Source organism: Nylanderia fulva, unplaced genomic scaffold (assembly GCF_048542155.1).
Source record: "Nylanderia fulva isolate GAGA-0341 unplaced genomic scaffold, ASM4854215v1 Scaffold17, whole genome shotgun sequence".
NCBI classification, from domain to species: domain Eukaryota; kingdom Metazoa; phylum Arthropoda; class Insecta; order Hymenoptera; family Formicidae; genus Nylanderia; species Nylanderia fulva.
The window spans coordinates 2,807,052-2,821,040 of NW_028189945.1; the positions used below are offsets into that span (position 1 = coordinate 2,807,052).

Genomic DNA, 13,989 nt, shown 5'->3' on the forward strand with positions numbered 1-13,989 from the left:
AGATCGATCGTTTCGCTAATGAAGGCGTCAAGGATCGCTCGTCGCCGCCTCTCTCGTTTTTAATCGGATTATTACGAAACTATATTAATTAAAGGGACACGAGATATAGTTTATATATCGTTCTTCCGTTGCTTAACGGTGCTAGTGTTATTTTGCTCGTTATGCAAATATTTGGAGAATCACGGGGAGAAGATTACGATCCAAACTACTTGCGAAAAAAATTATTAGCCTCCAAGCATAGATAACGACGGCGATTTGTCCATCTCGTTTCGCGCTCCAGATATCACCACCACATTATTTGCATTTGCTTTTTAATTCGCCGAAGAACTCGAGGAACCTTGAGCGAGTGCCTCTCCGCGCGCTATATACCTTTTATTACATTCTATACGTGTCGCGAATCCTAAGAGAGGAGAGATATCTCTTCTTCGCGTTTTTATTTCCCCGTCTCTTTCCTGCCTTTGCGGCAGATGCCATTCACGAAGCGTGACCGACGACGAGCAGCCGCGTCGCCTAGCTCCCTCGTTTCCTCTTCTCTCATCCCTCTTATTTTGCTGAAACTCGCTTAACGCCATCGGCACTTTTCGGCGCGACGCGACGTATACAAACCCCGTCGACGAACTCATGAATGGCGATATGGTATATATGAACTATTCGCGTGAAAGCCGACGACTTATTTTCGGATCCGCGAGTTATGACACGCGCGTGTGTGTGTGCGCGCGCCTCGAATGCACGCGAGTGCATATACCCCTATTGTCCGCGTGTCGGAAATTGCCTTGTTGCATTTTTTACTTCCGATACAAAAAAAAAAAAAATACACTCTAGTCGCTTTTGAAACGTCAAACGAGACGTCAAAGTTTGAAATTTTGCAATCAATTAATTATTTTGCAACTTTATGCATATACCATATATGAATTTCTCTTTCTAAAAAAAATTGGAATTTTGTATAGGAAGCATAATTTATTTCATATTATAAAAATATAACCAGAATGAATTCCTATTTGATTTTTTACTTTCGATATACAAAAAATACACTCTAGTTGCTTTTAAATATCAAACGTCAAACGAGACGTCAAAGTTTGAAATTTTACAATGAATTAATTATTTTGTAACTTATGAATAATATGTATATGGATTTTTCTCTTTATAAAAAAAATTGGAATTTTGCAATGAAAGGGTAATTTATTTCAAATTAGAATATATATGTAACCTTTTTTCTCTCTCTTTGCGCGGAATGTGTTTCTAATTGTTTTACTTCCCATGCAAAAAATACACTCTAATTCTGTTTAAGGCACATGTCAAACGAGATGTCAAGTAAAATTTTACAATGAATTAATTATTTTGCAACTTTTATGCATAGGTATATATGTATATGGATTTCTCTCTCTATATGAAAGAATTGGAATCTTGCATAGGAAGAGTAATTTGTTTAATATTAGAAAATAGAATCACGGATTATCTTTCTCTCTTTCTTTTCGCGCGGGATGAGTTTCTAATTGATTTTTCATCTTCGACACGAAAAATGCTCTCTAGTTGCTTTTTAAACATCAAAAACGTCAAAGTTAAATTTTACAATAAAATAATTATTTTGCAACTTATGCATATCCATGTACATGGATTTCTCTCTCTATAAAAGAGTTGGAATCTTACAATGAAAGGGTAATTTATTTCATATTAGAAAACATAACCGCAGGATTCTCTTTCTCTCCGCGGCGCAGGATGAATTCCTAATTGATCCTAATTCACCTATTTTTTTACGAAGTTGCTACACCATGCAGAAGTGAAAATTGCATTTAGAAAATGCGCGGCACTAATCGCGTCGTCGCGCTTCATATGCAGCTGCTACTCCGAAGAAAGAGAAGGAGGGATAATAATCCCAAATATATATATATATATATATATATATATATATATGTATCTATCAGAGATGCTGATTAATTAATTACTTTTTAAATTAATTATGACATTTAATTACAAACAGATGTAATCAAATGTAATGAAAATATTTTGAATTGACGATTAATTTTAGAAAGATTAATTAGAGATTGTTACAATGACGATTGATATAAGCTAGATTGATCGAAGATCGCTTAATTAACGATTAATATGATCGAAGTCAATTGAAGGTTATTTAATTTGTGACAATTGTAACGATCTCTAAATTAATCTTTCTAAAATTAATCGTCAATTCAAAATATTTTAATTAAATCTGTTCATATCATTTGTTCAATTTTTAAAAATTTAATTGATATTTTGCCAACTCTGATATATATACACACATGATGGTAAGCCGTTTCGCACTGTAAAAAAATATGTAATATATTACACAAAAATATGTCAAATTACATCATTAATAAGTGTAAAATTACACGATAAATAATAGAAATGTTTATCTTTTCATTATTTATCATGTAATTTTACATTTAATATTAATGTAATTTTACATATTTTTAATGTAATTTTACATATTTTTTTACAGTGCGGAGAAGATTCACGGGGAAGACTCACCCGTGAGTCACTGTAAAAGCGACGATTCGTATGCAACGCGTAGCGCCGGCGCTACAACTTATTGTGCGAGGAGATCGCATTGTTATATCGCGGATGTGTGATATTCTCGGGTCGCGTAGGTGGGATTTTGAGGATTCGACGCGTCGTTTCGCGCGTCTACATCGCCGGATTGTTGAATCGAGCCCTTGTGCACTCGAGAGACAATCCCGTGTATACACAATCAACGCGACAAGTACGCGCGCGATATAACTGTACAAGTAGCGGTGTTTAATATGCGCGTCGCTCTCGCGAGCGCGGTCTCACAAGTTTATCAACTTGTGAGAGGATTCTCATAGCTCTCGCGTAGAGGAGAAGAGGAGGAGGAAGAGGGCAAAAACGCCGGCAAACTCTGTGACGGCTGCAAAATGGCGCCGAGACTCTATTTTCGGCGCATTCCAGCTGAACGGATGGAGAAGTCCAACTCGCAGACGATGTTTCGCTGCGAAGAATCGCTTCTCATCTTGTTGGAATGCCAAGATCCTGCCCCCTTCATCCCCTTCTTTTTCTTGCTCCCCTTCTGCCATTTCCTCTCTCCCTCGTTTCGTTTTCACGCTACTCTGTCATCGTTTCCTCGCAATAATCGTAAAAACACTTTGTCGGTCAATATCAACGATTAGATCTAGATTGAAAAGATGTAATTCCTCGTTTTTAGCGTTTAAAATATAAATAAACGAAAAAGCTTTTGACGTTGTATTTATATTGTGATTTTTGTCTAGTTGAAAGAAATGATAAATTATGACGTCAAAATCTTATGTCTTCCTCGCATCTTAAAAATTTCAGTAGAAAACACCTACGATGAGGACATACATACTCGAGATTGCATGCAATTTTCTATCGAAGATCAAATGCTTGTTCGAATTCCTTTCGTGAATTTTACGAAAGAAATGAAAGTATCGGTCAGTGATTTTCACACAATCTATATATTGAAACAAAGGAACAAAGATAATAATTAAAGACTGTTCGCGCGATTATACCTGAACGGAAACTATTATAAAGTAAAATAGATGGATTAATTAAATCTCGCTTCGCCACTTGACAATAACCCTTTCCTAGGGAATAATGAGGGAACTAGGTGGATCGCAATCTCCAGGTGAAAATAATCATTAATGTAGACGTAGACAATAGAAAAGTGATTTGTGTCGCAACCAGGAGCTCTCTCATACGGCGAAAGCCGAACGCGCGAGAAGAAAAAAGTGGAGAATGTATATAAAGAGCATTTGCAACATATAGAATTTAGTTAACACGGAGGCAATTTGACTTAACTTTATAATTTACTTTCTCATCGTATATTTATAAAATCTGCTTTCAATTTTTCTTGGAATCAGAAAAGACAACGCATGTGTGTGTTTCCCAATGCTTTAAAGATGTCATCCTAATTTTTTATAAAATCATCAAAATTTCCTACCTATATATATTTTGTCATAAAAATTGAAATTGACATATGTCAAATATTTGTTCGATCAAGGATTTTAAATTGCATATGCTGTAAAAATATCTGCTAATTTAAAAAAATTATCTAAATATTTTGCGTCATAATAATGTGAAATCTAAATTGACACATCAAATATTTGTTTGATCAAGCAGCGTTTTAATTTTTACACGCGTTATTTCTCGGATATATAGAGTCTCGACATTTAGCCCTTCGTTCATTCAAGTATGTACATTATATATATTATACGTATTATATTACATTTTATGAACATTATTTGAACATTACACACCTCACGAGTATTTCTAGCATTGCGCATTGTTCATATCGTACGGGACGTTCCTAGTCACGCTCGACCGCGCGCATTCCGGCTTTTAATCGCGCGATTGTCTCTGTACAATCTTTATCTCGCACGCAATCTGTTATTATTTGTAAATTCCCATTCATACCCTCCTACGTCGAGGTCATCGCGGGTTAACGACTGTCGGTCGTCCCTGCGAACTCGTTCTCTCAATGTTGTTTAGAAACCGTTTCGTACGGTACCCAAGTTTTTTTCTCATTAGTCTCGTCTTTCATTCTCTATCGCTCTTTTTTTTTTTTTTTTTCGTCCAACGAGAAAAATACACGCCAATATCCGCGCAAATACTCTTGCAATTCTAATAATTTTCGAAATTATTGGCCATATATAAGACACTTGTTTCTACGAAGACTATAAACCAAACAGTATCTCTCTCCGTATTGTAATATTTTGCCGATCGTAATTGAACACGACTTCCTGCGACTCTATCGTAATCGCGATCATATAATTGATACAACGTAATTGTTACGTTTAATTAAGTTACCAATAAATTCTTCCGGTTTAATCTATATAAATAATGCGCGTTTAATATTAATCCCGCCTTCAATGAGATTCAACGACGTTATTAAATGCAAGAGTAATATGCTTTCGCGATCCTCTCTTTCTCTATTTCTTCGGAGGTGAAGTGTATAAAAGGCAACCATCGAAGCTCCGGAAAATGAATGAATTAAGTGGATCGTTCATAGCAAGATAGATCGTTTAAGGCAAATCGTCGAGTGCAAGTGCGAGGTGCACTTGCAGTCTTACACGTATCGCAGATATCTTCAGAACAGGTTGGAATATTTACGATGGCACGAAGGAGTCTACGAGTTAATCTCGAAGGACGAGATCCACCTTTCTCTCTCTTTCTCGCTTCTCTCAAGACTCGTTCTGGGCAAAGCTTTCTCACAAGCTGACGCTCGAAGAATTAAGCTCCTTTCGTTCGAGGCTGAACGATGCATTCTATGCGGCTTCTACATAGAGGATGGAAGGGCATGAAAGGGCTTGAAATCAGTAAGAAAATGAAGCGTTTGCTCTCATTTTGAATAAACACTGGAATTTAATACAAAAAAATGAAAATGACAAAAAATTAAATTTAAAAAAGTTAAGAGAATAAAACGCACATATATAAGAAACAACAAAATTTAATCATGCCCGCACTTGAAAAAAATCCTGCGAACGCCCATGCGGAAGAGGGATTTACGAGATACGCTGCAATTTTACTCCAATTCCAATAACGACCGCGCAAATTAAGTATTACTTCGCGAAGCTCCTGGTTTAATATGTTAGCGAAACCTTCATTAATTGCATTTTCTCTGCATCCCGGCAGAAATGCCAAGCATCCGAGAATAGCGGAAGTTCGCGAAAAGCGAAAAATCGCGTTATGTGCGGGCGGATAGACTAGTTTCTCAGTTGCAGCACACACATTTTTCCCTAAATAATGAACTTCCGAGAAATGCGCAGCGTATAAATTACAAATTAATCTTGGCGCAATCAGAAACGAATATCTATACGCCAACGCGGGCGATAAATATTCCGCACTACTTTCTGCGTATGTGTCTGTGTATATCCTTCCGCGTGTGAAAATCTCCCACGTCAGATGAAACTCGGCGTTAAACTCTTAATGACGAGCGCCTCGCATGGATTAGTAAAACGCGATTCTCACGCGTCAGGCAGTTTAGATTGATTTTTGAACGAGCGGAGGAAAATACTCGACAATACGTATTTCGATATTTGCATGATGCGAGTCCGTTCTTGTTTCGCGCGTGGGTCGCGAAGGCATCCGCTGCTCGTATAATAAGTGAAAGGAGCGATGCAATTCGCGAACGACCGTTCGTTTCATCCGCGAACGCGAAGAAAGGACCGAGGATTCGAGGAACGCGAGTTGCAACTACGCGCGTAGTTCATCTTAATTAAGACTCAATTAAATCTAATGAACTTGAAGAGAACGTATAAGAGAGGACGGAGATGTATAAGGAGATATTAATTAATTAAACGCTTTTTTAGACGAAGCAAAAAATTCAATAGTATAACTTCTTCCGAGAAATTACTTTAGATTTATAGACTTGGAAATGTTTTTTTTTTTTTTTTTTTTTTTTTTTTCAAAATTATAAAGCATTTATAATAAAGCATTTTTTCTCTGTAATTTTTAATTGTAAATATATCCTTTCCTGCATATAATAAGACAGATTTGTTAGAGTATTTTTTTTTTGTTAAATTATTTCCTATAAATCTTCGAACGACTGAATGATGATGATAAAAGAGAGGAGAGGCGCAGAGAAGATAAAATCTCGAATGTCGGTGTTTTAATCGAGCCCGATAAACAGTTGACATTGACTGTTGAACTATTTAAGGAACCGTGCGAATATCGGAACAATGGGCGGACTTGGCGATGTCGTCGCTAATGAATGTCGTATTTCGATTTCTATTTCGGTCGTCCTTTGTAATCGCAAACAGGTAGATTCTGCGTGCACGAGGAGAGAACACATGACGAGAGAGACCTCTCTTCCTTAGCGTATTTCCATACAATAGCGAGAGAAAAGACGGTGTTTATTGCGAGATATCCGGTGATGGCCTCCAACCGATAACGAGGCCAGGATGAAAGATGTTGAAAGACCTCGTATACGAGGAGAGTATCGCGTCTAGATCAGATTTTCGCGACGAGCATATACGTCACTACGTGCATTACGTCTCCTTTGTAAATACAAAGGACTAAAATGTCGAAACTAAACGCTGTTACACAAATGTAACACGAACGGCGATCAATTTTCAGTGCGAAAAAATCACCGAGGAACGACAAAGTTGGATTTCGTGATAAGCGCGCGCCGGTTTGCCCGAATTTTTTGTTTCCCTTCGCCTAATCGATATTTCCTCCGTCACGTTTCTTGCCGACACGCGTGTGCGTGAGGGTATATTTACGGAAAGTTGAAATTTTTCATCGACGGCCGGATGGGGTCACGCATGGTCGCTCAGCCTGAACAGTCCACCGGCTGAATACTCCATCGTGACGTCACACTCGCTACGGTCACTGCCTGAATTATTCACTATATACGATATTCCTTCGTTTCTAGTCGTTTCAGCGACGCCGCGCGCAATCTCGTATACGAAAGTTTGTTTTTACGCGTGCGATCGGGTTCTCTCGCGCGATTTTTCCATTCATCATCGTTGCGAGATCTTAACCCTTAGTCCCGACTCATGGGTCGTTTGCGACCCAAACGAAATTTCGTACCTCCGTTAGGTACCTCCATTTCTTAATAACAAACTGTATAAAAAAATAATTTTTATCGAAATATTATTATATATGATTGGGACTTCAAGTTGAAGGTTGCAAGAAGCTCCATGAATTTCTTCAGATTTTTTAAAGCGTTTTTACTGATCCAAATAACGCAAAGACGCAAACGACCCATGAGTCGGGATTAAAGGTGCCGAAAAGAACCGTCGGGACTAAGGGTTAAAAATGGAGGAGAAATGTTAGATTTGAAATTGATTAGAAATATACTATTACGAGATGGAGTACTGTGTCAAGGCGTCGCTGCATCTGCGAGCTTCGAAAGCGAACATATTCCGGGATGTAATCAAAGGCGATCCTTGTAACGAGTTATCCTCGAAGGACGGTTCTCCGTTAATAACTGCAACCATCATGATCCTCCCAACGATGCCTCGGTGCCGTGCGATAGCTATCGAAAATTAGATAGAAAATTGCCTCCGTCCTATTCGACTTTAGCCGGCGCGGTTTCATTAAATTCTTCGCGAGATGCGGAATCGATAGATTCCGCTGGATGCTATCGTGCGGTATCTCGTTGCGTGCGGCCAACAACTACTGCACGGTGTGTATCGATTAAGCGTGGAAAAAGAAGGCAGAAACGCCGCGCAAGGAGGATAAAATCATAGGATCCGAGAGGATTAATAACGCAATTTTTTTCATCGCGGCCAGGGACGAGATACAATTTTCCGTCGTCGTTTAGACGCGGAAAATGTGGAAAACGCGTGGAAAATGAGGCGTGCTTCGTTTCAAATCGGAGATCCCTCCTTCCTGACCTTTTCTCAATGCCTTCTGATTTATGGATCGCTCAGCATCGTTCTCTCGGAAACTCGACAACATTATTCGCCGGCCAATATCCCACGCCAAGATATGGAGAATATCTCCTCCAGTCTCTCTCGGTTAAGGTTGCATAATAATCTATGCGAAGATATAATGAATCGCCGCTTCGTCGGTTATTAATAGTCGTCGCTGTGGATTTTTTTTCGTCTCGCAAATCCTTATTTTTCTCGCTAGTTTGGCGATCCTTGACCGAGAGTCACGAAAGGATAATTGATCGCTCGTAAAAGATAATTAATCGGCGCGGTGATATTTTCAAACGACAAAAATCGGTTTATCAATCATCGCGTCCGACATGAAACATCGTTTAAATCGTAGGCCTCCATTCTGCTAAATTAATTTATATAAATCAGGATGCAAAACTATGGTGAATTTTATCACGAAGAGGCAGTATGATTTCTGTTGATTAGATTACGATATAATAACAAGAATTATATGAAGATATTACTTCGGAAAGAAATTAATCGAGAAAATTGATTACTCGATGTATGTGGATGATAAAAGACGGTAGAAAATCGTGCGAATATATATCGGGGGGAGAAAAAAAAAGCAGGAAAGTCGGTAGAAGGAGGTTTGTAGGACTATGCCGATTACGATTGAATTTAATTAATTAACCGGCGCGCGATGGATTACATCAAAGATTCCCATTATATAGCTCGTTTAACGTGGAATATCTTTTAAAAACGCCGCCATTATAACGTCGGGCGTGTTATTAATCGGCATAAGTGCTCTCTTCGCAATGAGCGGAATAGCGTAAAATTCGTAATAACACGCTCGCACGCCAGCAGCAACGTCCCGTGATTAATCGCGGGAAGCTATCGACGTTCGCGTTTTCTGATGCGTTTTGTACCTCGTCCAACCAGTGACTCGTTTCCCGACGCACGTGGACCGCTAGCTATCGCATCACGCGAGATCTTCGATCTGCATCTAATCTCGAAGCATCCTCTGTAGAATCGCGATTTCGGAAAAGTGGCCCCGCAACTTGTCCCTGTCTCTATCTTTTTCTTTCTCTCTTTCGAAAACCCGTTTCAATCATTTTTCTTCATTACTCCACTTCTCAATTACTCTTTAAGCACGCGGAGAGCATTTTCTCTTAGAATTTATCCTGAAAATCATGGTAATCGTGGGACAATATATATATGGTATTACAATTTTTTTATAAAAGCTTCTCCGATTCATATTTATCGCAATAAAAATATGAATAGTATGTAGTAATTTTTACATGATAAAATTAGTCGAACATATTTTAAATCTTATTGTGGCAGATATTAATTTTATTTTTTATTGTGGTCAATATTAATCAAAGAAACTTATACAATTTTTCCAATATCATATTGTCCCACGATTATCATCATTTTCAAGGTAAGTTTTAAGAGAAAATTCTCTCTGTGCAGCAGATCGTTATTAGTGCGTTAGAAACGAACGAGTTCTTCTTAAGAATAAAATGAAATACTTGGCAAAGTTAGTGGATCCATAAAATCCGCTCTCTATTAGAAAATTTTTCGAGAAGGTATATTCGTCGAAAAAATTTTCTGTAATCTTTTTTCTTCCTTTAATTGATATTATAAGAGTTCCTGATATTCTCCAAATTATTCGTCGCTGATGCGGTATTCAATCACAATCAATCGTAATATAATGTTTAAAGTCTGAGGGTTCGAGGAGATGTGCTAATAACACAAGTCTTTTTCTTTCTTGTTGTAGCAATGCCAATTGCTGAAAAAGGAAAACCGGAGGTTGCAGAGCGCCTTCCTGCAAAACGTCTTTCTTCAAGCGCGAGTCGACACGCTCCAATGGCAGGTCAAACAGGTTCGTAATCGTGCGAAAAGTTGAAAATCTTCAAAAGAAGAAGAAGAAGAGGAAGAGGAGGAAGCGATCGATAAGATGATCGCAACCGGTTTACCTCGCTCCGGTTATTCGATATCGCGTCACGTAACAACCGGTCAACTAGTTTTCTCCCTCGATAATTCGCGATTTTTGCCTAGCCGAAACTTTTCCTATAATTTCATTATCATTTCATGAATGAACTTATGCACGCACATTTGCCGATTTAGCGAAAAAACCTAAACTTTAAAACCGTCATGCTAGTCTTTCCCAAAGATTTTTTATTACTCATCCCTACACAGAGAGACTTTTCTTTTAGAATTTACCCTGAAAATCATGGTAATTAATATCTACCACAATAAGGTAAAAAATATGTTAATATTGATCATTTCAATTTTACCATGTACACGCATATGAATATTTCTTACTGTGCTAAATGTTTAATCAGAGAAACTTATAAATTTGTCCAATACCAAAATTCTATTATAGATAATTCTCTCCGTGTGATATTTTACAAATGAAATAATTCCTCGATTGGTATCCATAGATTGAACGAGGCGACAAGAGTGAAACATTCGTTTCGTTCGTTCGCAGGTCGAGTCGAACAGGCATATGTATCGTTCTACGATGGAGCAGGTCGCCCAATTCTTGGGCCGGGTTCACCGGAGCCTGGAGATCCTGCACAGCAAGGAAAACATCAAGGACAAGAGGCGCGTGCCGCGTAGTCGCAGCGTCCACACGGTGGTGAACGCGGATCCATCGCCGAATCGCGGCACCGCGACGCCGTCGTCCTCGTCGTCGACGTCCTCGCCGTTCACCCGCGCCAAATCGGTCACGCAGATCAGCACGCCGAACGCTATCTGCTTCCGCGAGTTCACCTGGTCCGTTCTGCGAAGGAATGACCCGGTGCACTGCACCTCGCCTCGCGTCAAACCACCCCAGGATCTCAACAAAACGAATCACGTTCCCGAAAATGTCGCTTATCGCGAACCTAAGCAGACGGAGGTGAACCCGGACGAGATACCGCCGGAGAAGCTGTCTCAGGAAGCGTTTAGGTGCGAAAGAGTCCCAGATTAAATTCATTTGTTTAGCCCTTTTACTATTAATCGTTCAATTATTTTATTAATTAAATATTAAAATATTTCGATTATTAATATATTGATATATCATTATCTTTTTTTTTTTTTTTTTATTAAAACAATATAAATATTAATCTCAGAAATAAATATTTTTCTCGGCTCTCGATATAAAGAATATAAATATGATGTTTTCTAAATCGGACAACAGAGCCAAAGCACGAAAAATTAATTATTCGGAACTGTATCTCTTGATTTGAGATCACAAAGTTCCATATATAAATTAATCTCGAGACTTACATATGGAAAAATTATAAATATTAATGTATCGGCACAGGTTACTGAGAACCGTCGAATCCTTGCTGGCGATGCGAGAGCCCGATCTCGCGAGAGTGACGCCGATCGAGGACAACGGATCTTCCCCATCCCCGACAGTGGACCACCGTCATCACGACCCGTCTCTGTCCCTACCTAGCGGTAACTTTGCCAATTCGACGATGCTGCAGGAAGCTACCTATCCTCCCGGCAACGATCACGGAAACGGAGCCATCAGTAGCGGTCAGCAGGACGACAGTAGATCGGCGAGTTTTTTCAAACCATCCGTCAACGAGTTCGCTCGAGATCTGCAACGCGCCTTCGCGCCGAGCGTGAGAAGATCGCCCGACACCGCGTCCTGGAACTCGAGTAGCAGTAAAACGACCGAGGAGGAGGACACCGTCGCGCTCGCCATCCCGTCGAACGGAACTACGTCGAACGACACGCCTTCCTCGACGCTCAGTCGAAGCGCGAAGCGGCTGGAGAAGAAGGAATCTAGTCCGGGCAGCCTGACAACCGGCAAGACTTCTTCCAAGGTGAAGCCGGCCAGCAGCCCGGTGAGCAGCGCCGAGGGCGAGAGCGGCTTCTTCTCGATCAGCTCGTTCCAGGAGGTCGGTCCTGCCACCTTCGGTGGCAGTACCGATCATCCCCGTCAAGGGCTGCCACACCGAGGTAGGCTTGCCGGAAGTGCCCCTCGACAAGGCCAGACACCGACGATGGTCCTCGACCCCGGCCGAGATCCAGGCGCTCTTCAAGCATCATCGGGCGAGTTTTGGCGGGTCGCCGCAAACCGCGACCGAGTCCGTCAGCGTCTGTTGGGTTTGATTTCTCTCCCGTGGAAGATCCGATCGTGCCGAATTCGATCCCACCGCACTCTACGATCGTCGTGGTCTCCCCGGAATTTCGCAGACTCGATTCGCTCGAAATCACGAGCCCCCGACTTACATGATCGATTTTCAGGAATAATGTTTAGATAGAACGATATAGAGAATATTCAAGTAAGCAGTACTCGGGTAAGATTGTAAATAACTTCTCTACATGGAATCTCGCGCGGTCTCTATTCTTACGTTGATAAGATATGTAGAGGCGTAGTATTGATGTAGCAGCTGCGATTCGTTTTAGTCGAATGCATTTTAATTAAAATTTAGAAAATAAGGAGTTTATAATATACGCCTGCGTATTTCGTAGATAATGCGGAAGCCATTCTAATAAGTGTAGAAAAGAAGAACCGTAGATTTCGTTATCAGCCATATCTCTTGTAGTTTCGCGAATTTCGTATCAGTATCGATGAAACTTTGCCCGTCTGCAAACTCTGCGCAATTATCGATGACACTGCACCTTGTTCACTGCAGTTTTGTTCGTTTCATTGGAAAATTATTTATTGGCGAGCTTGGAAATGCCTGATACATGTTAAGTGCGAATGACAATCGTTCTCGTTTCACCGATTGTTTAATTAGTCATTATTTAATAAACTAATTAAATTGTTATTTGACTCGCATGTTGATTTCGTCTAATTTTGAAAGTTAACAAAAAAGTAATTTTAATAATTTATACTACTGTCTCGTAGTTTATGTAATTTGATTTCATTAAATGAGCGTAATATAATTTAGATTCGAAAGAGAAAGAATGCGAGAAAGATACGCGCAAAAAGAGAAATTTTTCTACTTTAATTGACAAATTAAAATCAGTCGTATTTTTTTCCAAAAATTTATATTTTGCATTATTGTCTCCGTTTCTTATGCATGTAAGATATTTTTAGTTTATCCCCAACTATGTTATTTAACTATTGCAATCTCGATTTGCTCGCATGCGATTATTGATAATAATGATTGGTTTAATTTATTTCTCGATCATATTCAAATTTTTGATATTCTTCGAAATTGATAGATAAAACTTTATAAATCTTACAACTCTATTTTTTTTTGTATAATTATATAAGACTGCGTACTGTAATCCACAAGGGCAACATATCTCTTTAGGTAATGAAATAACGCGTGATCTATTATATGAGACTATCATAGATTTAGAATTGATAATATGCTGTTCTCTGTGTATATTTCTCATTGTGCGTAATTTGTCACATTTTCATTCTAATTATATAATACAGCTGAATATCATGCCACTGTGTTTTGACCTCTTGTATTTTTCCTATCTTACTTTTATTTTTCTCTACAAAAATATTTTTATATACTTATTATTACATTTTAATATAATCATATTGAATATGAGGATCTGCGAGTTTTACATATTTAATGATTTTCACCGTTGCGTAATTCATTAAGAGACAAAAAAATACGAATATTTTAAATTTATTTTTTGGAATTTGATTATCTCGCGATTACTTTTTTACGCAGTATTATATATATAT

At 38.9% G+C, this 13,989-nt stretch overlaps 2 protein-coding genes across 2 annotated transcripts in view; one reads left to right on the forward strand and one right to left on the reverse strand.

The window, feature by feature from the left end:
- The window catches only part of LOC114938366 (uncharacterized), a 29,593-nt gene extending 17,080 nt beyond the window's left edge, over positions 1-12,513 (forward strand). Inside the window, 4 exon segments of the mRNA XM_029312304.2 lie at positions 10,111-10,215; positions 10,825-11,285; positions 11,644-12,238; positions 12,240-12,513. Of these exon segments, the coding sequence (XP_029168137.1) occupies positions 10,111-10,215; positions 10,825-11,285; positions 11,644-12,238; positions 12,240-12,446 (1,368 nt within the window). The 3' untranslated portion in view covers positions 12,447-12,513.
- Positions 1-13,989, reverse strand: part of MED27 (mediator complex subunit 27) — a 140,329-nt gene that overhangs the window by 28,122 nt on the left and 98,218 nt on the right. The gene's annotated exons all lie outside the window — the stretch shown is intronic.